The sequence below is a fragment of the Eumetopias jubatus genome, unplaced genomic scaffold (assembly GCF_037043125.1).
Source record: "Eumetopias jubatus isolate StellerSeaLion01/CBP00866 unplaced genomic scaffold, mEumJub1_p1.0 scaffold_4, whole genome shotgun sequence".
Lineage (NCBI taxonomy): Eukaryota > Metazoa > Chordata > Mammalia > Carnivora > Otariidae > Eumetopias > Eumetopias jubatus.
The window spans coordinates 88,182,269-88,209,511 of NW_028274810.1; the positions used below are offsets into that span (position 1 = coordinate 88,182,269).

The window sequence follows — 27,243 nt, forward strand, 5'->3', positions numbered from 1 at the left end:
AACCTGGGGGGAGTCCTTTCCCTCTGTGGGCCTCAGCGTCCCAGGTATAAACAAAGGGGGTGGCCCGGAGGACCATTAGGGGCTCTTCTGGCACTGACATTCTAGAATCCTGCTTTAAAGGCATTTTGAAAACCAAGATCTTTGGTCAGGGCGGAGGAGGAGACCACACATTTTACCAAACCAGGCGGGGCTGTGTGTGGCGGAGACCTAGAGTGCCAGGCCCAGCGGAACTGGGGGAGCTTGCCGTAGGACGGGTCTGCCTCCAGACAGATAGCCTGCGAAGTGCACCATGGTGCCACAGAGGCTGGTCTCGCCCCCTCTCTGAGCGGGTTCTCACAGGAAGCCAGCTGGCCGTCCCCTTTTTGGTCACTGACGGCCACTTGCTGCCAGGTGCTATGCTGGGCACTGGGACCACAGGTGTCTCAAACACAGGCCTTGGCTGCCCAGAGCTCAGGGTAACCAAGGCAATCTCCAACCTCTGTACGCTCCTTCAAGGCCCAGTAGGAACACTCCCCTCTTCCAGAAGCCCTTGCTGGCTTCCTCAGCTCTGACTTCCCACGTCCCCATGGTGTGAGGCAAACCTACGTCATGCCCAGCTCTCCAGGGCACCGTGACCCACAACCCCTGGACTGCGAAGAGATCAGGGCAGGCCCTCGAAGCCCCACCCCATGCGGGGGCTCAGCAGGTGCGGTCAGAATTGTTGCTTGGCAACCAAGACTTGTGACACAGCTCACATCTGTCCTGGCTGGAAGCAAAGGCACCAACCTGATCCAGCACCTGTGTGCTGGGGGCTCAGCTCAGAAGCTCCTAATAAGCAAGCAAGGTATTGTCCAAATGTTCCAAGTGACCCACAGAGAGAGGCAGAGCCACACCGGGACAGTGAACACACAGGCTTTGAATCCCAGGCCTGCCTCTTACCATCTGTGGGAGGCTGGCAGGTCACATAAGCTCTGTGAGCCTCAGTTTCATTGTCTTTAAAATGGGCTTATAACGCTTGCTAGCACAGTCATTGTGCAGCAGCTTTGATTAGCTAACGTGTGCAGGTGCAGCCGGTGTTCCGGAAAGGTGTTCCCCTCCCTGGCGCCTCTGAGGCCGCCGTTCACCACTAGCCACACACTGAGTCTGCCCCCAGAGGACACCTTCCCCCTCTGAGGGACCCCAAAGCTCACTCTGGCCACCCCCCTTCCCTGCCTGCCCCAGGCTGGGCAATGCCTACTGGGGGCAATACATGGTGCCGATGCCAAGTCCTAGACCGGGCAGGTCCAGAGCAACAGCCCCGAAGGGCAACTACCTAGTGAGAGCAGGAAGGATGTGTTTGGACCCGTCTGGAAGACGGCCCCTGCTTTGGGTGCCTAGCCTGGCCCAGGCCCCACTACTCTGCCCATGGAGACACCCATAGGCCAGCAGCTCCCATCTGCCCCATGGGAGAGGCTGCCCATTTCTGGGCATGGGCCGTTCGGCTCAGCTTTGCCCTCCACTCCACGGGGTGGGTAGTGCTATGGAAATAAGCACTGGAGTCAGACAGACTCCTTACTGGCTGTGAGACTTTGGTCAATTCACGTATCTTCCCTGAGGCTCCGTTGTCTCATCTTGAAAATGGGACTAGGACCACCCACCTCACTGCACGGTTGTCAGAACTAGTATCACAGCATCAGATGTCGGTGTAGAGGACCTAACGGGGCCCGGCATGTATAAAGCACTGGAGAAAGGCTCCCGTCCTAACAGGTAAGCAGGCCACCTGTTGTGATCTGTACACATGGGGTGGCAGGAGGAGGAAGGCCAGAGCCAAGGGCACAGAATCTACCCCGATTCCCCATCTGGGCTTGTTGAGAAGTCCTTGGAGAGATTTAACTGGGATGGCATCTCCTCCTGGGAGAGGAGACCTCGACATCCACCCGGTGAAGCTGAAGGTCCCATCAAATCTGAAAGGCGACTTTGTTCTTCCTGGCTTCATCCGTTACGCATGAAAGAGCAGACGGCGGGTGCTCAGGATTCATAATTTGAGACATCCGGAGACTAAAGACATTGGCCAAATTTAAACCGAAAGATGAACTTGTTGGGTGTCTTTTCAGATTATGGGAGAAGAAAGGAGAGAATTTCTTAGTCATCTATGATCCACTCAGAATTCACAGTGAGTCGGCCTGACATCAGAGGGCCCCGCCTCTGGGTTCCGGACATTTTACATATCACTGTTTGAAAGGGACAAAGAGATATGTGTTGGAGGAGACCCCCACTGGAGCCCGAAGAGAGGGGTCTTTCTGTGGCCGGCACCGTGGGGCTCACAGGAGGCCACAGGCAGCACGACTACAGGTGTGGCTCCAGGGAGGTCAGGACACGGTGGGGTCAGGGGCACACAGATCTGAGTCTGGCCTATGGCTCTAAAGTGCTGGGCGCACGACTGCCTTCCTCCCTAGCCTGGGTGCTGCAGCAGTAAAAGGAGCTAAAAGCACTGGGCCAGGAGGAGATCAAGTTCAGCACGGCCCCAGGCACACAGGAAGAGCTCAGTGACCTGCTGTCGGTTGTACTTTGACTTCCTCAAATGTATTGGGTCCAAAGGCCTTTTGCTCTGAGATAAACTTTTGAGCCTTCTCAATAGCCACCAATGACATAATGGTTACCCGAGTCACAGAAACCAGGGAGGTGGGAGGGGTGGAGCTTGCGGCAGCCTTTTCCCAAATGGGGAAGCCGAAGCTTAAGGAAAGAAGGGACCGATCCAGTGTCACAGCCTGAGTGAGGCCTTGGGTCTCCCACGTCACTAAGACACTTTCCACCATCCCCCACCCTGGTCCCCACTCACACCAAAGCCGCAGTCTGGAGTCCACTTGGACCCTGTCTGAACTGCCAGCCCCAGCACTTGACCCCCAGGCCTGGGTTGTGTTCAGCACAGAGTTGGCTAAATGAACGCATGTCGAGGACCCACGTAAGAATGTGACGGAGATGATGGGCATCCTCCCCAAGAAAAATGCACACGTGGACCCACACATAATCATATGCACATTCCATGGGTTCACAGACTTCTGGCCAGGAGGCCCCACCCTACGTTTCCACTGCCCTGGATTGCTGGTGCAGCCCCGAGCTCTCCAGGGATGACCTCGCCACACACCCACATCTGCTGGGTGCGAAGGGGTCCCACTGGGCTTCTACCAGGGTACCACAGACCATTACCCCTGCCATGCCTTGGCCTGTGGTCACTGCCACTGCAGCCCCTAAAGGCAGGAGCGCTCCCACCCGGCCACAGGCCACTCCCTCCAAGTGCTCTTTGTATTTCAAAAAGAGAACCTTTATTACTTAGTCTTTTCCTCATTAGAATGTCTTTTGCAGCAACACAAAGCAAAGCACAAGACTCATGTGCAGACACATGGGAGCACAGACAGCCTGTCAGCCAGGGACCCACACAAAGGCCAAGTCCGGTTCTCACACTCACACACACACACACACACACACACACACACAGCACGGCCTCTTGGGGCTTCTGGACCCTTGTGCCAGGGACAGCCGGTGTCGGGCCCTAACCTTGCTGCCTCGTAATAAATCCAGGGGCCGGTACCAAGGTCTGGGGTGGGCAGCAAGGTGCGGGGGCTGGGCAAGGAAAGGAACTGATCCCCGTATTCTGACAGACACTCTACAGATGCCACCCCACCCCTTGGCCAGGCACTTCTGTCTCTGTGCTCCGATTCAAGTGCGTAGAGAAGTAGATTCTGAGAAAGGGTGTGTGTTTTTCCTGGGCTGGTGAAACCTGCTACCATCAGTGCCTTGAGCTCAGTAAAGCCAGGCCCGGGAGCCACCCCCAGGGGGAGAGGGCACTGGCAGCTTTGCTGGGAGCCCCGGGGGTGGGGCGGGGGGGGGGGGGGTTGGGAGGGAGGGAGCGGGAGAAGGACAGGAGACAAGAGACAGACTCAGCTGCCATGCGCCGACCCAGGGGTCAGGGTCGGGAACGAAGAAGAGTGTGATGCTTCGGCGTCTAGTTTGGTTTCACCCTCCAAATTAGCATCAACTTTCATTCCACGCAAATCGGCAGCCAGCCAGCGAGCAGGGCGCGGAGGCTCAAGCCAGTTGTCTGTGGAAAGGCACCAGATGGTTTGTTATGAAACACATTTTGGTCAGAAAAGAGCTGGGGTTTTTGGTTCCTGGGAGGACAACAAAGCCAGAAAGAAGGGAGGTATGAGCCGGGAGAGGCAACTTTGGCATCAGATCTGGTTCTACTCTGCCGTCCACCCCTTCCACGCTCGGGGCCTGTCTCCTCTGTAAAATGGCGACAAGAGTCCTGACCAAGGCTCGGTGTTCGGCGCTACACACTGTCCCCGGAGGCGTGGGGAATCGGGGCTCAGAGACACCCACGCGGACGAGACAGGAAGAGCGGGCACGTGCCCGTCCAACTCGGGGAGGAGAGTGGGTTGGGGAATCCTGACGGAGAGACTCTGGGGACCCATAGGCAGCCAGGTCCACTGGTTCCGAGCCCCGACGGGGACCATCTTGTGGAAGGGCAGACAGAAAGCTCTATGTAATGCAGCACCATCGAGGAGCCCCTGGGGGCCGCACCTGCCGTGTGCGCTTTAAAGTGCCAGCTACACATTGTCTTTGGTCAGCGGCTGCCCCTCTGCTGGGAGCCCCGGGGCAGGGGCGCAAGCCCAGGCCCGCGGGGCCCCGGCCGAAGGCACACTTGAGGACGCAGCGTTCTGCTGAGGCTGCAGGACCCTCCTGTGCTAAGGAGTGGGGGCGCCACCAGGGAAATCTGGGTCCTTAGAAAGAGAGAAGGGACAAGAAATGCTTTGGTCACCGTCCTGACACCCGCAGCAGAGCAGAGCTTGCTCAAGAGAGGGCAGAAAGCTGGTTAAAACATGCGCTCGTGCCTGACGCAAATCCAGCTTCTGAGCTGAACCAGGAGTCACTGAATAAATATCCAAGGCATCCTTCAGTTCTTACAGAAAGAGTGGGGCTAAAAGAGAATTTTCTCCTTCCTCCCCTGCTTGACTGGATGCAGCTGTGATTCGCAGGATGATGGTGCCATCACCCAGCAGAGGGTGGCTGGGGGTCCTGGCGCCGGCCCCACGCTGCCACCATTGGCTTTGGTCTGTGTCACGTGTCCCACCAGGCCCGGGGCGCTCAGAAGCTGAAGAGATCATCCTGCTCAGCGCCGCTGCTGTCAGGCTTGTCCCAGTCGACAGGTGAGTGGCACTGCGCGTAACGGATGTCCTGTGCTGTCAATCCAGTGTCCAGGACCTGAGGGTTTGTCCGAGACTGCGCAAGCCTGGAAAGCAGAGCTCTGTGAGCCCGGGGCCCCCAAAGGGGGCTGGTGGGGGCCTGAGCAGCCAGTCCTGGGGCGGAAGTGAGAGGGCATGGGTGGGAGAAGGCCAGGACTCAGGGGCCAGAGAAGACAGTCCTGGATGTCAGGACGGGTGGCCCCTCTGACCAGAGTCTACCCTTGAGGACCAAACGGCTCAGAAAACTGTGGGGCAGGCAGGGGCATTCCCACCATGGAGAGAGGGTACAGGGGAGCCACCCCTACCCCAACTCCACCCAGAAAGAGGGGGAAGGGCAGCGCTCGTGTGGCAGTGAGGGGCACACGCGTGGTGGGGGTGGTGCAACCAGGAGCGGATCACCGACCAGACCTGTTACAGGAAGGAAGACAACCTAAGGATCCAAAGACTAGGGGAGAGGTAAGTAAATTACAGCCCAGGTCCTTAGAAGAAGGTGAGGCAGTCAATAAATGAGGTGTTTATAAGGAGTTTTTAACAGCCTGGGGGAATGCTCCTGATAGGTCAGTGTTCAGTGAAAATCAGGATTCCCAAATGCAAATACCATCATGAGTGATCAAGGCAAAAAGAAAAAAAAATGTATATGTATAGGATTAGCGTGAATTAAGCCCAAAAGTCTGGGCTGTGGGATTATAGGATGGTGTTATTTCCTGTTTAATGCTTTGCTGATTTTCAAAGTTGTTAATAAAGGGCATAGGATACTTAAGTAATCTGGAAAAAGCAAATGGAAGATTTTCTTAAAATGAGGGGGTTGCAGTCAGCAGGAAGACAATAAAAAGAATGTCTTTGCCTCCCTGAAAGGGCCATCTATGCTGACTCCCCACCTTCCCAGGCTGGGCCCAGGGGTTTCTAGCAGGTTCCGGCAGGGAGGGGTTGGGGAGGAAGGAGAGGGCTGCAGGGGGCTGCCCAAGGTCCCCAGGGAGACAGGGGCACCTGACTGACCAGGCCCAGTGCTCAGAACCTTGGGCTGCCCAGGGCTTTCTCCAGCCCAGCCTTCTCGGGGCCATGTCCCCAAGCTAGCCCCACGGTAGCCATTGCTACCGGGCTGGCCCCTGGGAAGATGGGGAAAGGCCACCACCCTCAGACAAGACCAAAATATCTCCTTGCTGTGCCTGACATTCCTCCTCTATGTATTGCTCCACGGTTTCATCAAGCATTACCTCCTCCCTGCCCCTTTCCACAACTGCAAAACCTCTGGAGGGAACAAAACCTGCAAAAAGCCAGGTTTGGAAGGCTCCACCAGGTGTAGGAAGAGGGAATCAACCTGAGGCGCAGAGTGTTTAGTTCATCTCAGATTGTGGTAGAGAAGCCACTAGGAATAGTTTTTGATTCAACAGCAAGAGCCTTTTAGCAGACCTGGCCAACCCCAGAAAGTGAGTTCCCCAACCCAGGAGGTATTCAAGTTGAGATTTTTCCTCTGGAAAAGGTCAGAGTTCATGTTCTCAGATATGGCAAAGGACCCCAGAGACCAGCCCACAAATGCCAGGCCCTCTTCCCCAGCACAAGGAGCCCAGCTAATGTTACCTTGAAAATGCTTCATCCAGGCCGTCATCCAGCTCCTTGGGGAAAAACAAAGCAGGAGATACGAACCCTCAGTGGGGGAGCCCGTGCTCACAGCCAGGGGCTAGCCCAGCCCTGGGTAAGCTTTGGGGACTCGGGACACAAGCGTAGGAGTCTGGTGAGTGCCTGGTGAACAGGCACACACGTCTCAACCCGCGGGCCCAAACCTGGGGTGTGGAACAGGAGAAAGGATCCGGGTGGGTAGAATTCCCAGCTCAGCCACCACTCAAGGGACACCTTGGGCAAGCTGCTGCTCCTCTCTGGGACTCAGCTTGTCCTTCCGTAAAATGAGGGGGTTGGACTGGATGAGGTAGATGGCTTGTAAGTTCCAAGAGCAAAGAGGGTAGGGAAGGTTTTCTTGCTTTCATCCACTTCCAAGCTCCGGAGGGATAACCGATAGCAGGAACCCCGCAGCTTAGGTGGGAAAACAATGGGCGGGGCTCCCTGCAGCCTCCCTGAGCAGATGGGTGGGTGCTAAGGGAGTTTCCCAAGCAGCAGAGAATGGGCTCCTGATGCCTACTCGAGGGGGCCATATTGAACGGGATTTGAGTTTCCCGAGTCCGTCACCATTCCAGATATTTTACAATTAGAAATGTGTGATTCTGCAAGTGATCCGAGAGCAGAAAAGGGACGTGCAGTGGACACGTGGGGAAATGTGACTATGGCCTGTGATGATCTAAAGGCATCGGATTGATGGTAATGATTTCCATCACTGTAACGTGCTTGTGTGAGATGCTGATATGTGGAGAATTTGGATGAGAGGTGAACAGGAATGCTTTGTACTGTTTTTATAATGTTTTTGTAAGTCTGAAATTATTTTCAAGTGAAAAAACTTTTTAAATTTTTAATTAAAAAAACCCAGTTTCCTCTGGGAGATTCTGCAGGCAGAGGTCATCATCCTTGTTGAGGGGATGAAAAAGCTGAGACACAGAGAGGTCGGGGGCTTGCCTCGAGTCACAGAGCGAGTCAGGGCCCAAACGCTGACCGCCAGGCCTCAGCCTCCTCCTTCAGATGGCGGAGCAGGGAGGGTGTTGGGAGCAAACTGTGCCCACGCCAAGAACAAGGGAGCCTTTGCCTGGTCCTGTGGTGGGCCGAGCCATGGGCGCTCAGACCAAGAGGCTGTGCATTGTGAGGAGACAGCTGTGCTGGGAGCCAAGCCTGCTGGGGAGGCAGCCCTGAGTTCAAAGGGACATTGTTTGCCCCCCACCCTGGGCCTGGGCGCTGCTGGGCTGAGTCTGGCCCTCCCAAAGGACTGAAGTCATGGGTGCCAGGGCCTGGGCCCTAGAGAAGCCTTAGGCCTCAACCAGGGATCAGGCGGAGGCTTGCTAGATCCCGGTGGGGTCCCCAAGCCACATGACCACTCACCCAGACAACACTGCTATTGTTCAAGGCTTGAGGCCTCGGTGCCTCGTCCATGTTAGTGGTATTAGAGCTGACTGTGGACAGCGGGGCCTTGGCCGTCTCTTCCAAGTCCAGCAGGTTCCCAGTGGCAACCACTATGAGGGGTCCGGTCAGGTGTGTCAGTAGGAGGAGCCTCCTGGTTCCAGGCCTCATCTCCCAGCCCCGTCCCGGAGGCTCCCAGGCTATCCTGGTCCTGACTCTGTCCTCAGGCATGGCCTTCCCAGGCCTATCGACCAGACCACCCAGAGCCCCACCCGAGCCCCACCTGAGCACCTCCTGAAGCAGCTGGACAGCAGCCCACAGGGTGAGAATCTCACCCCAACTAATGTTTTAGGCTGAAATTTTTACATTCACAACAGGTGTTAAGTTTTTAACACCTGTTCACATAATAAAATGTTAGATGTACAGAAAGAGATGTATACATATATTTATATAGTTGCATAGAGACATATTTGGAAGAACATGCACCAAAATGAGCAATCTTTCCCTTTATCTACATTTTCTAATTTATCTATGATGAGCATGTATTATTTATTTAACAACAAAACAAAAATAAAATGCCAAGGGTTTGCCCCAGCCCAGGAGGGAGTGAGTAGGGCCCTCTGGATAAAGGGCAGACCTGGATCATGCAGCTGATTCTGGCCCCACCCCCTGCCCAAGACTCACGGCTCTTCAACGACGGGGTGCTGTCTCGGAGGCCCCCGCCCAGGATGTCCCCTCCCTCTTGGCTGGCTTTGTCCCTCTTCTCCTTCTCTGTGGGACCAAGGCACAGAGCGTTGCAGGCCCCGCCCCCAGCAATCGCTGGACAGGGGCAGCCAGCAGCCAACGTGGCGGGGGGGGCAGGCATTAGGTCTCCAGCAGGGAGGAAGGAAACTGCAGATTTGACCCTCACAAGCACCCTGGGGGAGGGAGACAGCTGTTCCCATTTCTTTGCAGGGGGACAATGAGACTCAGGCAGGTGAAGTGAGCTCTCCAAAGTCACACCCCAGGTAGGCAAGGAAGAGGGGAGTTGGGCCTGGACTCCAGGGCCTTTACCACCCATTCCCCACTCCTCCCTCTCTGCCAGTCTTCCCCCGTTCCACCTCCACCCCCCACAGTGTCCCTGAACAAGACTCACCTTCCTTGGACGCCTGCCAAAACTCAAAGGCGACTTTGAAGGCCTGGGCTACTGTGAGGGTGACAGCCTGGGCCTGAAAAACAGGAAACAGGGTGGGGGGGGTGCCTGTTAGGCAGGTAACAGCAAGTCTGAAATGCGGGCCTGAGGCTCTGCTCCGCCAAGGCTCCGAACCGAACCGGCAGGTGGGTGAAGGCAGAGTCCCGGCCCCTCCCTGGTCACCAAGCAGCCCTGCAGTGTAACAAGGCCACGCCCTCTCCAGACAGATGGGGCCACATCCTCAGCACCAGCAGCCCAGCCAAGATTCCTGCCTCTGTTCCAGCCCCCACGTTTGCAATGGCTGTTCGCCTCCACTTTTCCCCCCTTTCCTTTGGGCTTCTCTATATTCAAATAACTAGGGGCTGGCTTCTTCCAAGAAGCCCCCCTCTAATTACCCGAGTACTTCACACAATAACTTAGCCCTTGGAATGAGAGAGCAGAAAAGCCAGAACTGGAAAGGGCCTGGCCACTGCCTGAATGACCAACAGCCAGAGGCAAAGGTTCGACTCTGGTTAGCCCTATGCCAGGTCGGAGGGACTTCTAACTGGATCCACTATGGCAATGCGTGCCTGTGGCAGGGGACCAAAACCATTCAGTGACATAACTCACCGGGAAGAGGGGGCCACCCCTTGGCCCTTTACCCCTGAGGAACTCCCATGCACCCCTTCACACCCATCTCAGATGTCACCAGCTCTCTCAAGTCACCTGCACTGGGGCCCCACAGGCCCACCTACCTCTCTCTGGCATCATGCCTATCAAAGTGTCAGCAGCTCACATGCCTGTGACACCCCATCTGGGTGCTCCCTAAAGGCAAGAACCTGGTCTAAACACCCTGACCCTCCAGAGCAGGCCACGCCCTCCAGAGGTGCAACGCTGCATCTGCCTAAGGGGCCAGCCTCCTGAGGCCTCCCTGAGCCAGGACCTCACCCCAGCCCACATTCATCGCAGCCTCTTCCTCGCTCTGCTTCCAGTTCAGGGTTAATCACAGCTCAGCTGCTGGGCTGTGGGAGTCCCAGAGCTCAGCTGTAGCCGGAAGCGACATCCAGCTTCCCTCTGACAGCCCAAGCCTAGGGAGGAAAGCACGAGATTCTTCCAAGTGCACAATAAGTTCAGGCCTAACCAGCCTCAGACCCACTCCCTTTCCCTCCACCAGACGACTTGATTTAATTGAGAAATGAATCTGTGGCTACTGCCTTTAAAACTCTTTTTTCTAAAATTTAAAATCCTTAAACAAGCTGACTGATCCATGCCAATTAAACTTCATGAAGTATAAAAATCTCATTTGAATCTCTCCGTCATTTACATTTTTGATGCAAGTACGGGTGCTTTATAGCAAAACTTAAATATGGTAATTAAGTATGAAACTCTTCACAGCTGTTTACAATTTAAGCTGTCACGTCTGAATCAAGTTTAATAGACCCAGTTACCATTGAGAATTGCCCATGAACTAAAAATATGGGCTGATTACCAGCCAGAGTCAGCTCACTATACACCCAAGACAGGGCTGGTCACCTAACGTGGCAGGGAGATGGAAATACCATTATTTTTGCCTCCAGAATATCTGGGGCATGAACCTGATACTGTTTTTGCATATATCTACTTGTTCATTTGCATACATTTCTGCCCTTTCGCCCCGAAATCCCAAGCTGCAAGTAAACCAAATATAACCCAAGATGCACATGTGCGCAGGTGGCTGCAAGCCCAGGCTGGGCAGGGACTGGGGGTGGGGTGGGCCCTGCTCTCTGGGGCGGCTGCAGGAATCTGGGCAGCATTACAAGAAAGGACTGCTCGAGTCGGCCCACGGGGAGGTCTTCCTTCCCTGATCCCACAGGCTAAATGCTTATCCTTCCCAGGAGTGACTCTGGCCTGTGAGTCTCTCAGCACCTGAACTGGGTTCTACCTCACCCAGTTTTTCATGTCTCTGGCTTGTTCCCAGTAACCAGGCTGTGAGTTCCTTCAAGGGGCCAGGTCTAGCTCAGGACCCCCCAGGATTCCAGATCCCAGCCTAGTACATAGACCAAGTCTGGCCGCGGGTCCCTTATGGCCCTGCTGCCCCAGAAGCACAAATTCTGCACAGAAGGATTACCTGAGGAATGCCGATGGCCATGTACGGGATAATAGCCCTGCCCCAGCGTGCCCGGGGTAGAATCAGGGGCGTCACTTTGTTTCCTGTCAGTCCACCTGCACTGCAACCCTGGGCCCCCCATCAAAGCCGGCAACCCCACCTTCACTTCAGAACCCTGAGGCTGCAGTGCTGGTGGAGGCCTCCCGGTTGGGCAGAGAGAAGCATTTCTTTCTGGAGGAACTCATCCTGGCCATGCCCAGTAGAAGTCACCAGGGGAGGGAGGCCTGGTGGCTGTGCTGCCCGAGCTGAGCTGGACGGGTGGGCGACCCAGAAAGGAACCCCTTCCCCTCCACCCTGGGTGGTCACCGACTTCTCGCCCAGAGAAAGGGTGGGGATGTGTGGAGACTGTGGGCCCCCAGCCAAAGGCAACGAGGGCTAGGTCAGCATGCAAATTCAAGTTTCCCCTGCAGGCTGACTCTACTTTGCCACCCACCCCAGCTCCAGTCACATCTGGGTCCTCAACCACCAATCATACCATTTAATTCTGCACCTGTGTCTTTGCGTGTGCTGACTCCTATGCTGGGGTGCATGCGCTCTTTCACTGCCCCACCCCTTCTCTCGGCCAGCAAACTCTTACTTATTACTCAGCCCTCAAAGCTTGATTCAAAATGTCCCCTTCTCTGGGAAGCCTTACCGACCTCCACCCTAGAACTGAGCCCACCGTGTTCCAGTTACCAAATCCTGGCCCTTCTCCCCCACCATCTCGTTGGTATCTCCACGGCCGATTCCCTGGGTCCCTGGTGCCCAACACAGGGCTTAGCCCGGGACAGGCAGCAGCGGACATCTGTGGAGGCACCTGAACCTGAGGCCCCCATCTCACCTTCTGCCTCCTTCTCAGAAATGTCCACTAAGCCCTGAGAATCTCAGGATTTCCAACATGGCCAGGATTTCCTACTGCCAACTTGGGCTGAGCAGAGGCCCGGGGGAGGGACGAGAATACCACTCTCACATCGGGTGGCCTATTGACCATGTCCTGCCCTGGGCTGTCTGAAGGGGGAAAGCCAGCTGAGAAAGGGTGGATAAGCCGGTAATCGAGCTAGTCAGCTCCTGACACAGGGCAAAGTGTGTGAGGAAAAGTGAAGAGCCTGGGCCCAGGTGTCCAGCAGTAGCCATGCCCCCTGCCGGACCAGGGTTCAGCTGCCAGCGCCAAGCAGCAGGCAGGCTGTTTTCCTCAATAACTGACCTCTCGGCCTGGGCCAGGCTGATTTTGTTCAAGCTTGTCTAAAGTCCTCTGGCCCCAGACCAGGCCTCCCTTCAGCCACTGGGCCAGCATCCGCTTTCTTTTACCCCCTAGCTCCTCTTCCCAGAGGAAGCCTCTGGAGCGTGGCGCCCCTCCTGCCCAGGGTCCGCACCTGGCAGCAGTGGCTGTGGGCCACCGCTGCCCCTGCCCAGTGCCTGCTCTGGTCAGTGGGAGGAAGAGACAAACAATGGGGACATAATGAGCCTGTATTTTTAAGTCTCTGTGGCCTCATAAGAGACAAAGCCAAGAGTCACTGTCTGTGAGAACAAAGCCGTCATGGGAGAAGCCACTGCAGCCCGGGGACCCGGGGCATCACGAGGCCCTGGGTGAGTGGCTGGCGACACTGAGTCTGCAGGAAAGAAACAAGGTACACAAAAGAAAAGGGGCCTTTCAGAGCAATCCTGGAGGTCACTGAGGTGACCTTCATTCTGCTGATGGGCAAGCAGCCCAGAGAAGGGCAGGGTCTTATCCACAGTCACACAGCACAGGAGCCAGGACCAAACCCCTAATCTGTCTCATCCTGCAGTGTTCCCTCCAAAAGACCTGTGGGAGGCTGAACCGTGGCCCCCAAAGATGTCCACATCCTAACCCCTGGAACCTGTGAGGGTTAGCTGGAATGGCAAAGGGGACTTCACAGACATGATTAAGTTAAGGATTTTGAGATGGGAGGTTATCCTGGATTATCCAGGGGGCCCAATCACAACAGGCCTTCTAAGAGGGAGGCAGGAGGGTCAGAGCCAGTGACAATGGACTGTGACAACAGAAGCAGGAGGAAGTCTGGGAGGTGCTGCACTGCTGGCCCTCGGGTTGAAGAAGGCGCCAGGAACCAGGGAACGGTGGCCTCTAGAAAATTTAAAAAGGGCAAGGAAACGTATTCTCCCCTGGAACCTCCAAAAGGACAACTCTGCTGACCCACTTTAGACTTCTGACCTCCAGAACTGTTAAGAGAATAAATTTGGGTTGTTTTAAACCACTAAGTTTGTGGCAACTTCTTACAGCAGCTATTGGAAACTAATACCGTATCTCGAACAGGCCCTGATGGGTGGCAGGAAGCCTGGGGGCCACTTAAAGACTGTGCTGTCCTTGATGTGTTCGTGAGGAGAGGAGCAGGGGAGAGGATCTTGTCTCCTTGGTTCCAAGGACCACAGGGTATGGGGAGGAGGGCTCTGGGCTCCATACGGAGGTCAACAGAGGCCAACACTAAACCAATAAACGTCAGAAATCTCCTCACAGAGCAGATGTTCAGATCTCCAGGCCTCCGAAACAAAAGCATCAACACCAAAGGTGGACTCACTCTGCCTGCTTGTCCCAAAGTTCAAGACAAAGCCCAGAGACCACAGAGGTCCCCCCTCGTCTCAGCTGGATGGGGCAAGGGGGTTAGCCTGGAAATGGGACAAGGAGCTCAGGGCTCCTTGTGGCCATGCGGGGAGGGGAAGAAACATGGGTTTAAACCCTCGCTCTGCCCGGCCGGCTGTGTCATCTTCAGCAAGACAGCTGACCTCTGTGAATCTGCTTCCTCACTGAAAATAAAAACAGTGAAGCCAGAAGCAGCTGCTGCCTCACAGAGCTATGAGGACTAAAGTCCACCACTGAAAGAGGCGCATGGGAGGTGCCAAAAAATGGCCATTTCCCTCTCCACTCTGGCTACAGCGAGCCAGGTCGCCTTGCCTTTCCCCTGGGCCCTCTGATCACCAGTCTCCAAGGACTAATTCCTACAAGGCCCTGAACCCCCAGACTGTCCTACTGACAGGAGAGTGCCCCCCCATTCAAATCCAATCAAGCATGTTAGAGAGGAAGGGACCAGGGCACTCACTGGTGACATGGGCTTGTCACCGCCCACAGGCCAGGCTTACTCGGTGCTCTCAGCATCCATGTGGGATTCCCAGGAATTTCATACTTCATAGTAAGTGATGTCACCTCTGGGTCCTGCCTCCCCCCCGCAAAGGCAGGGCTGCCAAGGCCAGAGCCTGCCTGGGCCCCAGCCTCTTCCCACTGACCAGTTTCCGCTTGGTGCAGAGGAAGGCATGGCACTCAAGATTCTCGTTGTGCTGGCTCTGTGCAATGTAGGCAAACACTTTGTCGTGCATCTTGTCTGCTGTGCAATAGGAGATCCTGAAAGGCAAGTGGGAAGTGTCACCAAACCCGGCACAGGGGCCTGCCCACATCCGGGGTGCCCCACAGGGCATCTCCCCTAAGTCCCCGAGAGCCAGCTATCCTACTCTACCAGGGGGAGACTCTGGCTTTGGCCTCTGGACCTGGCATTCTGGGCCATCGATGGGGGGCACCCAAGCTAGGCAGGAAGGAGTGGAGGGTACTCCCCCCCTCTACTGAGTCATATCCCAAAATGGTAATAGCTATGCCTCCCCGAGCTTAAGGTTCCAAGGGCTGGGCTCTGCCTCCTCTAGATATGACTTAATTCTCAGAGTTGCCCTGAGATGGGTTCTATTATTATTCCCACTTTTCAGGTGAGAAAACCGAAGCTAATGGTCAGATCACCAGGAGAGTGGCAGACCTGAGACCTGCACTCACCTGCAGATTCCAGAGGCTGTAAGCACTGCCATGCTACCCTTCCGGGTCTGTGCTGACCACACGGAAGGGGGAGCAGGACACCGCCCCGCCCACCGATGCCCTTCACCGGCCTTCCCTCCCCGACCTCCAGTCATGCCCCTGCCCAGAGGTTGGAGGAGCCCCAGGCCCTCTCTCCCAGGGTGTGGTCAGAGGTCGAGGAGCTGGGAGTCAGGTGAGGATGTGTGAAGATGACCAGCCCGGGAGCCCCAGCGGGTCCAGGAGGAATACACAGCAGTTCCCTCCTCTTGGAACACTTGCCCCCACACCCCTCCTCGTCTGTTCCCTCCCTGCCAGCTACTCAGCCCGGGAATCTCCATCAGCAGAGGAACTGGGATGGGAAAGGAGCTCAGCAAACTCCTCCCCCAGTGCTCCCGGCTTCCCTCACAGCCACTGACACAGGGATCGGCACCACTTAGGACCCCCAGGCCAGCAGCTACCTCTTCTCCACCCCAGTGGATCCAGCCTCCTGCCACCTCCCCGGGGAGGCCTTGCCAGGTCTCCCCAAGACAGGCCCCTCCTTCTCTGCCCTCCTTGCTGGCAGGGGCTGGGTCTGAGGCCTCCCCTAGTCAAAGGAGGCAGGCAGAATCAGGAAGGTGAGGGGAAGACACCAGCCAAAAACTCTAAAACCAACCCCCCACCCCACCCCCCAGGACTGGCTTGTGCTCCAGGGGATTGAGCCATGTGCCTGGAGAAAAAGCAAGAGGGTGGAGGAGCGCCCGGCAGCTGAGTGCCTGCTGGACAGAGCTCTAGCCTTCGTGCCCTGGTCCCAGCTCAGCCACTACTTCACTGTGGGGACTTGGGCAACTCCCCAGGCCTCAGCTTCTCCATCTGTAAAATGGACTGTCCCTTCCAGCACTGAAATCCTACAACTGACCAGCCAAGAGAGGGAATGGGGAGAATTTAAGGTTCCAAGGGCTGGGCTCTGCCTCCCTGAGAACAGTGCCCTCCCCCCTGCCCCCCCATACCATCTACGCTCTGGCCTCCGACTCTGCCCTAAGGCCTCCCTGAATGCCTGGCCAGATGTCCAGAGCTGAGCTGCTACGTTCACAGCTCTCGGCACCAAGCCTGACTCAGCAGCATGCCTGGGGAGGGGTGGCAGGGAGGGGGTCCTAGCCCTGAGTAGGCCTCAGCTGCCTCCTGCAACTCGGAATAATGACAGCAGCAACTGCCCTTTAACCAAGTGCCCACTGTGAGCCAGGCACTGTGCACCCAGCACTTTCTAACAGCACTGAGAGGCAGGGTTTGTTTCCACCCCCCACACACACACGAGGAAACTGAGGCTCCAAGGTCACCGAGACAGAAAGTGGTGGAGCCTGGATTCAGAAGGGGCGCCCCACCCACTGCCCCCAAGTGGCAGAGTGAATGTGGGCGACACTGAGCATACCTGTAAATGGACACATTCTCAATGAGCTGGTTGGTGATGTTGTCAGTCAGGATAATCCCCCGTGGCGACACCTTGAGGGTCACTTTCTGCAGCTTCTTCCCGCTGGCCTTGGCCTTGGGGTAGATGTGGGTCAGAGAACCTGCCTGCCCCACTTGGGACCTACTCTCATGGGCTACACCTAGCTAGTCTAAGCCCCAGACTCAAGGCCCCCGGGAGGCCTCAGCGTAGAGACGCAGACACGCTGGGGAAGACAGCCGTCAGCCCACTCCTGTGATAAACCCAGGGACAACCACTGCCCACGGAGCGCCTGCTGTCTGCCAGGCCCTGGACCTCGAGTCGTCCTGAGAGGCAACAGAGCTTCTCCCGAGGAGGAAATGGGACTCAGAGGTTAAGGGAGCTGCCCAAGGACACACAGCTAGGAGGGGCTGCAGCATCCGAGCACCGAGTGGGCTATCACAACCCAGCAGGGTCACTCCCGGGGACTCAGAGGTTAAGGGAGCTGCCCAAGGACACACAGCTAGGAGGGACTGCAGCATCCGAGCACCGAGTGGGCTATCACAACCCAGCAGGGTCACTCCCGGGGACTCAGAGGTTAAGGGAGCTGCCCAAGGACACACAGCTAGGAGGGACTGCAGCATCCGAGCACCGAGTGGGCTATCACAACCCAGCAGGGTCACTCCCGGGGACTCTCCACTCCACCCACTACACGGCGAGGGTCTGAGCCGAGGGGTCCAAGGCCACCAAGGGAGGTGCCTTTATAGGGCCATGCTTACTCAGGATGGCCAGCTGGGGAGGGTGCAGATCTGTCTCTGGTGGGTTACCCTGTCCCTCAGACCAGAGGACAAGTGGTTGCATGACAGCAACCTCCCCACTACTCCTTGGCACTAAGTCACCAACCCTGAGACAGGAGACCTGAGTTGGGGGAGGGGAGACTGGGAGAGGCCATGGCCACAACAGCTGGGGAGGAGGACATTGACCCTGACCCCACAAGCCCAGTGGCTCCCCTCTACCAGAGTCCCTAAGCTGGATGCTAGGGGACGGGAACAGCTCAGATTGGAATATCCAATCAGGGTAATAAGCAGAGGATGAGTGGTACCCCAGGAAGAAGCTGGCCTTTGGCTCATGGCTCCCCCACCCTGACTGGGGCTCACCGTGGCCACAATCCTCTTGACAGCAGCAGCTGACAGCTCCTCACCCTTGGGCTGCTCCACCAGCGTCATGCCCAGGTACTTGAGGCTGAAGAGCATTCCCTCGAGCAGCGTCTCCCGAGTGTCTGTCCAGTTCTCCGGCAGCTCTGTGCAGAAGGAGAGGCCTTCAGACCCTGTCCTCCCAGCCCCCATTTCCTAGGAAGACCAAGCAAGGGGCATGGGGTCGTCCATCTACCATTATTTTTACCTATAATAAAGGGCCAACATTTTCCAGTACCTACCAAGCACCACGGTAAGAAGCCTTCCATAAAATATTCTCATTAATCCTTATGACAACCTATGAGGTAGACACTTTTATCACATGCACTTACAAAGACACTGAGGCCCCGGGAGGTGAAATCACACAACCAAGTCCACAGAGCCAGCAAATATAAGAGCCAAGATCTGAACCCATACTTTCAAGTTCAAAACCCAAACTCTACACTTCAAAGCTAATACCTGCTGAGAGCAAACCATGCTATTTTCTTGCTGAATCTTCTACACGATCCTGTGAGGTGGATGTTATCCTTACTTTACAGATTAGGAAACAGGCTGAGAGAGGCATCACATACGGTGAGGAAAGGGTTGGGAGTCAGAACTCAAACCTGGGCAACTCCCAAGGCCCCAGCCTGCTCTGCTGGGCTCCATCTGCACAGCCATGGAGACGAAGAGGCAGGGAGGAGAGGGACCAGGAGAGAGGCAGGGGGCAGGGAATGGGAGAGGTGACTGCTCAAATGACATCCTATGAAGGCTGCTGGAATCCAGGGGGTTCAAGTCCCAGCTCTGCTTCCCACCACCTGCATGTGTTGGGCAAGTCCCCTCTCCTCTCTAAGCCTAGTAATGCTGAGGCCATGGTACGGCGCAAGGGTCCTCTGAAAACCCTGCCCAAGACTGAGATCAGGAAGGTTGGGAGATGGGGGAAATGAGCCCAGCTCGCTGGGTAGGGAAACAGACCGCGGGAGAGAGAGCTGGAAAGCCCCCACCTCACCCCACCCACGCGAGAGAGGGCCCTGAGCAGGCAGAGGGACAGGAGGGCAAGTGTGGACCTCATCAGCGGTTTGAACAATCCCAAGGTTCCTCCCCAGATCACTCAGCTGGAAGCAATGAAGCCAGAAAGTGGAAGGAAGGTAACTAGGGATCCTTCCAAGCCCGATCACCAAGACGAATGAGCACCCCACGCTCCTGCCTGTCAAGGCCCTTTGCCTGTCCCTTATGATCCTTTCTCCGACGATGCTGCAGTGTAGCAGGTTATTATGATTGTAGCCACATTTAAAGAGGAGGAGACAGCTCTTCAGCGTCACATACCATCTTGGATGGGGCAGGATCCACAGAGAAATCAGTTTCCGGGGGCCAGCATGGAGATGGCCAGGACCACTTCCCTGGACCACTTTCTGGGAGAGGAGCTGGGAGAATCCTGTACTCTCCCTGCTCCTCCAGGGATCCTGGGGGGCTCTAATGGAAGAGCCACGGGAAGAAAGCTTCAGACTGGGCATTACTAGTGCCAGGACAGCTGAGGCCCTGGCAGGGCTGTGGGCCCCGCCTACAAGGCACAGCCTGGTTCGGGGGTTCCCGCGCTATCAGGCCCAGGTGGTAGTACTGGGCCCTCCGCCCTGTCTGGCCCATGCTGCCCCTCCCAGCAACTGTCTTGGAGTTCTACTTCTCCAGGGGCTCGGCCTCCCTCTCCACCAGCCAGAAGGAGCCTTGTACACCCACACCTCTCTGGTTTTGACTTGAGCAAGCCACTGTCTCCGAGACTGCTTCTTCATCTGAGAAAGAATGCATGTGTGTTGGGCAGCGAGGTGTCTTACAAGAACTTACAGGTGTACCCAGTCCCCCTGTCTGATGTCCAGGTGAGCAGGGACGTGTTGGCTGGTTATTCAGAGCCTGGCATGCAGTTGGCACTCAATATCTGCTGAGTGAAGAAATGACCCGGACAACTCCAAGGCTTCTTTCAGGTCTGCAGTGTCTCAAACCCCATCCTCAGCTCCGGTCCCCAGCCCACTGCCCTCCAGCCCTTGCACCTGGGCCACCACCCCAAGGAGAGGCCCAACCCCCGCTGAGAAGACCCCCCCCCAAGGGACCCTATCCTCTGCTGTATCAATCATGAGCCTGTTTCATTTGATCCCCCAAAAAGAATCAGAAAGTCCCTGAGGTGACCCAGTCCTGGGTTGGGTGATGGACGTCCCATCAGACCTGAGGCTTTCTCTCAAAGAAACCAAGACCACCACCACGTCATCAGCGCAGAACAGAGCTGTCAAGTAACACAGACAACAATAACAAAAGAGCAGCTCCGACCATTACTTCTAACATTCACAGCTACCTGGCGGCCTGGCATTCTCATTCCCCTTTCAGAGGAGGAAAGGGAGGCTCAAAGGACATGTGATTTGTCACATTAGTTGTCTATCTGACTCTAAAGCCCAAGCTCCAAGCTCCTGACCAGTAGCCCATACTACCCTCTCATGAGGCAAACGACCTTGATTTTGGCAAAAGGTCAGGAAGAAGTACCCAGAGCCAGAGGTATTTCCGCCCACACTTCCTAATTCCTGAGGCCTCCCCTGAGCAGGTACTCAGACTACTGCTTTCAACCTGAGATGCATCTGAGCAAGGATGGCCAACTACGTGCTACCATGCCTATCACTGGTGCCCTTGACAGACATGGCTAATCAACTGCAGCTCTATTCCCCCTGATTTACAGGCTTTGGACTATTTCTCAATACAAGGCTCCCGGGAGGCAACACCAATCGATCGAGGGTGGCCTCGTCCATCTCACTATCCATACCTGCCCCACAGCGAACAACCTTCCTCCCCGCCATTTTCACGTCCCCACTCTCCCATTTCCTTCGGCTCAGGCTTTCCTGGCCCATCTCCAAAACCACTTCCGCTCTTTCCATTCCAAAGGGCCAAAGCTTGCCAAGGTCACAGATGACCTTTTTGTTGTCAAAACATTCCCCAGTCCTCCCTGACCTCTGAAATGCTTGGCATATTCTGCATTCTTCCTTCCCTGGCCTGACCCTTACCCCACTCCATGGCCTCCTTCATGAGGGCCCTGGTAGACCAGCTGCCACTCATCATCCTTGGAGACCCTCTGCCCAAACTCCTCACATGACAGATGACGAGGCCCAGAGAGGGATGGGACTTGTGCAAGATCACACAGCAAGTCAGAGCTTCACCCCGCCACCCCGCCCCAACCAGCTCCCGATCCACTACAGGCAATTCCCACAATGACTACTGGGGAATCACAGGTGTCCCAGTGTCCTCTCCCACAATCTCCCTACATGCACACACTCATTCACACGCACATGCACACACAACGGAAGCTCCAACCATGCAGAGCTTCTTCCTCGTGATGCAACATTTTCTTTCCCACTTCTATGCTTTTGCTCAAGGAGTTCCTTCTCTCAGAAATGCCCTTCCCTTTATTTGATTGAAACCCCTGGCATCCAGCCTCATCCAGGAAGCCTTCTTGAAGGCAGGACTGCCTGGCAGTTAAGAGCAAAAGCCTAATCCTAGAAACCCAGTTCTGACATTGAGTGATCTTGAGCAAATTAATTACCTTCCCTCAGACTCAGTTTTCTCATCCATAAGATGGGGGAAACAACTGTCCCCCGCTCACAGGGCTACTGTTTTGACCCTTTGATGAGATAATAAAATTAGATAATGAGATAATAAACGCAATGTGCTTATTAGCACAGAACCCCGCCCATGGTCTCGCCTCTTGATGGGGCCTCGTCCCTCTGTGAGCAGGTCGCCTGTGCCTCTCTTGGGCGTGGATTTCCTTCTCTTCCTTCTCCAACCACATCACTCACAGCCAGCAGCTGTCTACCGTGTGTCTTCCTCTTGAAGGACTTCCATTCACGTGTGTCTCCCCCCGGAACCGGAGAAGGTACATTCCTGTCCAGTGTTGCAGCTCTGCCGTGTCCTTTTCCCCCTTCCCATTACGCCGTCCTCCCAGGCCCAGCGAGATCCTCCTTCCCCTCGAGGGAGGGAACCCTGCCTCTGCTCCTATACTGTCCTTCTGGGCATGACTCATCTCTTCAATGAGGTGGAAGGTCTCTCAGGCCCCACACCCTCCCTGAAGAAACCCACACCTAAGAGCACTCAATAAGGCAAACGCAGAGTTGGTGCCTACTCACCAGCCAGCCACCTCAGGCTGGAGGCCACATGCTCCTTTCTAGGAGGAGCCCGGGGCCTTCAGGAAGAGCTCCCAGAGGCCCTCAGGCAAATACAGGCCTGAGTCCACAGCCCTGTTCCGGTCCTGGTTATTTTTGGCCCTGTGGTGCATAATGACTGCGCTATTTTAACTTAGCAATTTTACAGATGACCTGCTGTCAGAGTTAGCTGGGGACGGACCATATGCCCAGTTTAACTCATGGCTGCAAACATGTGCTCTCTCATCATTAAGCCCCCTGCCCAGGACTCAGAGCTGGGCAGGGGGCCCCTGTGCCCCTCTTGCTGCCCAGGAGACCCAGCCTGGCTGGTGTCTGGAACATCAGAGTGATAGCCAAACCCATGGACCAGGGGGAACCTCCAAGGGCCCTGGCCTCCAGACTCCTCCAGCCTGGTGGGAAGGTGGCCTCAGAAGCCACTAATGTCTCGGAAAGGGACTCAAGCTCTGCCATGACCCGGAATATAGCTGCTTCTCTAAGGCCACAGTCTCTTCATCTGACAAATAGGTTCAGTTCCTCAAGAGCATCATCAGAAACAGGCTCAGCATGTAAAAAGTGCCAGCAAATTTCAGAAGTTGTTAAGATTATCAAAAGAAAATAATTTAAAAAATGATCACAGCATAAGCTCTCATTTCCTGGGTACCTACTTACTCTTGTAAGAGAAAAACGTGCTGTCAAGGTTAAAACCATGGGGTCTGGAGATGGGCTGTGGGATTCAGTCACTCCACCTCCCTGGTCCTCAGTTTCCTCACTTAAAAACTGGGACAAGAAGCATGTCCACCCCACGGGGTTGCTGTGAGGATGAAGTGAGTTCACATACCAGGTGGGCTTAGAACCATGCCTGGCACATGCTGAGGGCCACTGAAGTGTGAGCTACTGTCATTACCAAGGGCCCAGGGCTAAGAGCTTGAATGTGCACACACAGCCATTTGCAGTGTTTTGCGAGGAGAGGCAAGGATATATTAGGATTCCCACTTTCCAGGATAAAGAGGCTCAGAGGAGTCTGGCCATGACTCTTAATTGACAGAGTCATTTAAGGCGTTAAGCATTAAGACACGCTCGTCTTTGCCTCCCGCAGCCCCTGCTGTTCACCCATGCCCACAGCCCACCAAGCCCCTTCCCACGTGAGGCAGGGGTCACGCGCAGGCTCACCCAGAGGGGTGGGCATGCTGTCCTGCACGGCTGCCTGAACAGAGTGCCCCTCAGTGAGCAGGGGATGACCTAACTCCTTCAAGGCACATATGCCTCCCCCAGCCACCAGACCCGTGAGAAGCAGGGCCCCAGCCTCCAGTTAAATGTCCCCTGCACCTGCTGCTCCCTCTGGCTGGAAGGCTGTTCCCAGATTCCTCCCTCCTGTATTCTCACATGTGCTCCAGGTCATCTTCCTGGAGAGGCCTTCCCTGACTGCCCGCACTGACGCCATCAGAGCCTCACCTTCATCCCCTCCCTGGACACCATTTCCACACACGCCACCTGACAAGCCACCTCTCTGCCTGCAGCTCTCTGGCTACCGGAGGGGCCAATGCCCATGCACACTAGGGTATTCAGGGCTCCCATCCCCGAACCCACCGCTGCCAGGAACTGCCCCTCAAACAGAATAACTGAAGAGCACATTCTCCACTGCCCCCCAAAACTCCCCACGGGATGGCGCTCCACTCACCCACGCTGGTGAGTGGCTTCATATTGTCCACGTTTTGGACTTTCTTCCCTTCCCACTTCTCCTGAAGGTATTTCCCGGGATCTTTTCCCAAATAGATGACTCACACTCAGATCCTTCTCTCAGCATCTGCTTTCTAGAAGAACCCAAAGGAAGATACCACTCTAAGGAAGTGGTCCCCGCCATTTCCTCAGCCCACTTTATCCCTCTGCATGGTGTCACCACTACTTATCACCAAACCACTCATTTGCACCCTGGTCATTCTGCTTCCTCCACCAGACCGTGAGCACTGCTGGGAGAAAGACGGACTTGTTCACCAGACTCTCCAGTACCTATCAGGGCATGTCACATAGTCTGTGATCAATAAGTATTATGACTTGGGGGTTTATTTATAGTATCTTTTATTGTAAATACTATAAGTAAGTACAAATAGATTCTCTGTCTCCCACATACCACCATACTCTAGCTTTTCTGGAACCTGTATCTTGTATTTCTTTACCTGCTCTGAGTTCTCTGACAGCTTGTAGGGAGCCTGAAGATCAGAGGGACCCCTCTTGGAAAGAAGGGTACTGAGGGGCCAGGGTGAGCCACTTTTCAGGCAGCTGGAAGAAAGGAAAATCCCTGGCTAGTGACTGAGATTAAATATTTATTTTATGTGAATATTTATTGAGATGGGAAAAAGGCCATGTGTGGGAGAGGGAGATAGTTCTTCAAACTCAGGACCAGCTGGGAGACAGGGGGCCGTGAGGTTCAGTGTTAAAAAGCGTGGGGTTCTAGCTTACTGTGTGACCTCAGGCAAGCTGCCTCCCTTCTTTGGGTTTCAGTTTTTCCACAAATGAAACAGTGATCATGCTAATCCCAGCTGAGGATCTTGAGTGGTTTGGTGAGGAGCAAGTCACAGCTGATAGCAGGTGTCAAGTCTAACCTTAACTCCCCTGGCTTCATTTTGGCCCCAAAAGTCAACCACCAGGCTCAGTTCCAGTTGGCCGGAACACCACCTCAGACCAAGTTACCCCAGCACCTCTACCCCAGACACACCCCACAGCGTCCCTCTCTACCTTGTGGCCACCTCTGTTCTCAGGGGCTGTCAGCCGTCAGCCCATCCTGGGATGGGGCCTGCCCCAGCTCATTCCGTGGCCAGAGTCCAGGAGGCACGGTGATAAGACCCCCTGGGCTGGGGATTCGGAGTGCTACCTCTAGGAAGCTGTGCTGGAGCCTGAGCCTCCGGTCTTTTATCTCTGACACGGGTCTGTTAAGAATCCCTGCTCTGTCACCTCACAGGAGCAAATGAAATAACAGAAGCAAAAACTGTGTAAAACATAAAGTGACAAAAGCAGTAGTTACTATTTATTGAATCCCTTTGCTATTCCAGGCAAAACACTATTTCATTTAATCCACACCAAACACCCACCCCCCCTCGCCCACCCCCCCCAGCCTGGTACTACCGTTATTTACAATTTACAGATAAGGAAACTGACAATAAGGAGGGACAGGTGAAGGTTCCACCCAGTTCATTCTGGGTCCAGAAGGCTCAGGACAACACTCTGGGGGTCTGCAGGGAAGGGGGGTTCTCCTCTCCTTTTCTCCGCAGGTGTAGATAGGCTCTGAGCCCCCAAAACTTGTTCTCCCACAGTAACAGTCATGTTGAAGGTCCACATGACATGAAGGGGGAGTGGGACAGGAGGAAACCACCAATGAGGTGCCAGTAGGAAGCATTACCAAGAATTTTCCCAACACCTCCATCAGGTTAGAATTTTTATCCCCATTTTTCTGGTGAGGAAACTGAGGGTCAGAAAGGAAAATGACTTGTCAAGATCAGAGCAGCACAAGAAACTCTTTTCCACCATCCAAGGTGGCTACCTCTCCCCCTTCCCCAGAATCAAAGAGGCTTTTAAGCTTTCTTCCCTTACCCAGCACCCCCTTCCTCCCCCACCCCAAAAGAACTGCAGGGTTCCACCACTGTAACAAACCGTTATTCTCAGAAGTCCCAGTCAAATCCCTTAAGTATTTATTTAAAGGGGCTATTTAGGGGCCAATAAGTGTGGGAGACAGTGCATCCCTGGGCCAGCCCAGACCAGCCCTAATGGGTCTCTGACCCCACCCCCACCAGCAGGCACCAGCCCATGTTCCCAGTGCCAGTCTTGGTTTAGGAGGTGGCCACAGCTGGAACAGCAGAGTGGGGCAAGAGGGAGGGGAAGGGCGGGCTTTCTAGGCCCAGACACGCTGGCACTGGGAACTCGGGCTCCCCTGGCGGAGCCCTGGAAAGAAGGAAGGGGGGGTGGGGTGTGACTGTACTGTCAGGGGTTTCTTGGAGGGGGAGGGGAGCGAGGTGGGGGGGAGGGGAGTCATCCCCTGGAGGTCCCAGGTGTTTGATAGGAGGGTGGGAGTGTACAGAAGTCTTGGCTCGGGCTCCACATCTACCAGGAAGGCCTGTGTGACCCCAGGCAATCCACTCCCTTTCTTCTGGAGAAAAAAAGAGGGACTTGGGCTGGGTTTCTCAGGCCTCAGGGGAAAGTGCCAGGTGACGGGTTCCCTGAGAGTAATCTGAGACGGGGAGAGAAGGGGGGGGCCCCCTCCCAGCCTCCCAGACGTCCCCGGGAGAAGGGAGAGGTGGCAGCGAGTCTGCCATTCGCCTGGGCGCCCCGGGACTTCGGAAGCCCGAGGGGGAAAGTGCGAGAGAAAACAGGTTTCAAAATTAGCCAGAACGCCAGCCTCGCCACCTAGACGTGGGAAGAGGAGGGGACGCAGGGGTCTGGAAGGCTCGGGGTGTGGTACCTTCTGAGACCCCAGGCTGAGCCTCGCCCCCAACCTCAAGTAGGTACCTGGGAAGCCCGCTCACACCTGAGTCGGTTCCTGGACGCCTGGGGGTCAAAAGACGACCTCAAGGGCTGGCGGTGGGGCGGGGGGCACGCGGGCTCCCACCGGCCGCGGACCTCGCGGCTAGGGCGCAGGGCTGCGGGCATCTCCCCAAACCCCGGTGCCCACTCCTCCTCCCCCGGGCACTGCCTCCCCTCCCGCTGAGCTCCTGTCTCCCCTAAGCTGCCCAGCGCGGCGAGGTGGCCAGGTGCCGGGGTTCGCGCAGGTCTCTTCCCCTCACCTGCGGCCCCTCCGACAGCCGCCTGCACCTGGGGAGCCCGAGCCCCGCTCAACCCCCCCCCCAGCTCTGCCCCTCCTCCCCAGCCGCACAGAGCCGGGACGGGAGTGGGAGCCCGACTTGACCGCGGGCGACCCCCAACCCCGCAGGACCGGGCAGGGCCGCAGGGCACCGGGCAGACCGCGCCTCTGCCCCCGGCGCCCGCGGGAGGCCGGTCCGCTCCGCCCGACCCCCGCCCGGCCCGGCGGACGCGCACACACTCACTCCGATGCCGGCCGCCGCCCCCCCAGCTCTGCTTGGCGAGGCTGGGGCTCCGGATCAGCGCCCGCCCGGCGGACTTGAGCGCGTCCATGGCCGCTCCGGCTGCCGCCGCCAAAACTCCGTCAGGAAAAACTTTCCGCCGGGGCCGCGCGACGCGCGGACTCCGCGCTCCTCCCCCCGCGGCGCGAGCTC

General features: G+C 56.0%; 1 protein-coding gene across 12 annotated transcripts; it reads right to left on the bottom strand.

The window, feature by feature from the left end:
- Positions 1-4,893: 4,893 nt before the first annotated feature.
- LDLRAP1 (low density lipoprotein receptor adaptor protein 1) lies at positions 4,894-27,236 on the bottom strand. Of its 12 annotated transcripts, XM_028113803.2 has the most exons (11): positions 27,055-27,135; positions 24,196-24,298; positions 23,700-23,832; positions 17,838-17,980; positions 16,687-16,799; positions 14,732-14,846; positions 9,334-9,406; positions 8,883-9,017; positions 8,181-8,311; positions 6,780-6,814; positions 4,894-5,315 (listed from the first exon to the last, which is right to left on the bottom strand). In XM_028113803.2, exons 3-11 carry the CDS (start codon positions 23,719-23,721, stop codon positions 5,144-5,146), a joined length of 939 nt encoding a protein of 312 aa, XP_027969604.1. In that variant the 5' UTR covers positions 23,722-23,832; positions 24,196-24,298; positions 27,055-27,135; the 3' UTR covers positions 4,894-5,143. The 12 variants fall into 12 exon arrangements, with proteins under 12 accessions (XP_027969604.1, XP_027969606.1, XP_027969608.1 ...); XM_028113805.2 differs by lacking the exon at positions 24,196-24,298 and having other exon boundaries at positions 27,055-27,139; XM_028113807.2 differs by lacking the exon at positions 23,700-23,832.
- Positions 27,237-27,243: the final 7 nt, after the last annotated feature.

What these genes read in the sequence shown, in the direction of transcription:
- LDLRAP1 (XM_028113798.2), bottom strand. Translation starts at nt 27,142, where the DNA reads ATGGACGCGCTCAAGTCCGCCGGGCGGGCGCTGATCCGGAGCCCCAGC. An exon ending in TCAAGAGGATTGTGGCCACG is followed by an intron (nt 16,800 to 17,837) that starts GTGAGCCCCAGT and finishes ATCTACCCCAAG; the next exon opens with GCCAAGGCCAGCGGGAAGAA. An exon ending in TCTGCACCAAGCGGAAACTG is followed by an intron (nt 9,407 to 14,731) that starts GTCAGTGGGAAG and finishes CCTGTTTTTCAG; the next exon opens with GCCCAGGCTGTCACCCTCAC.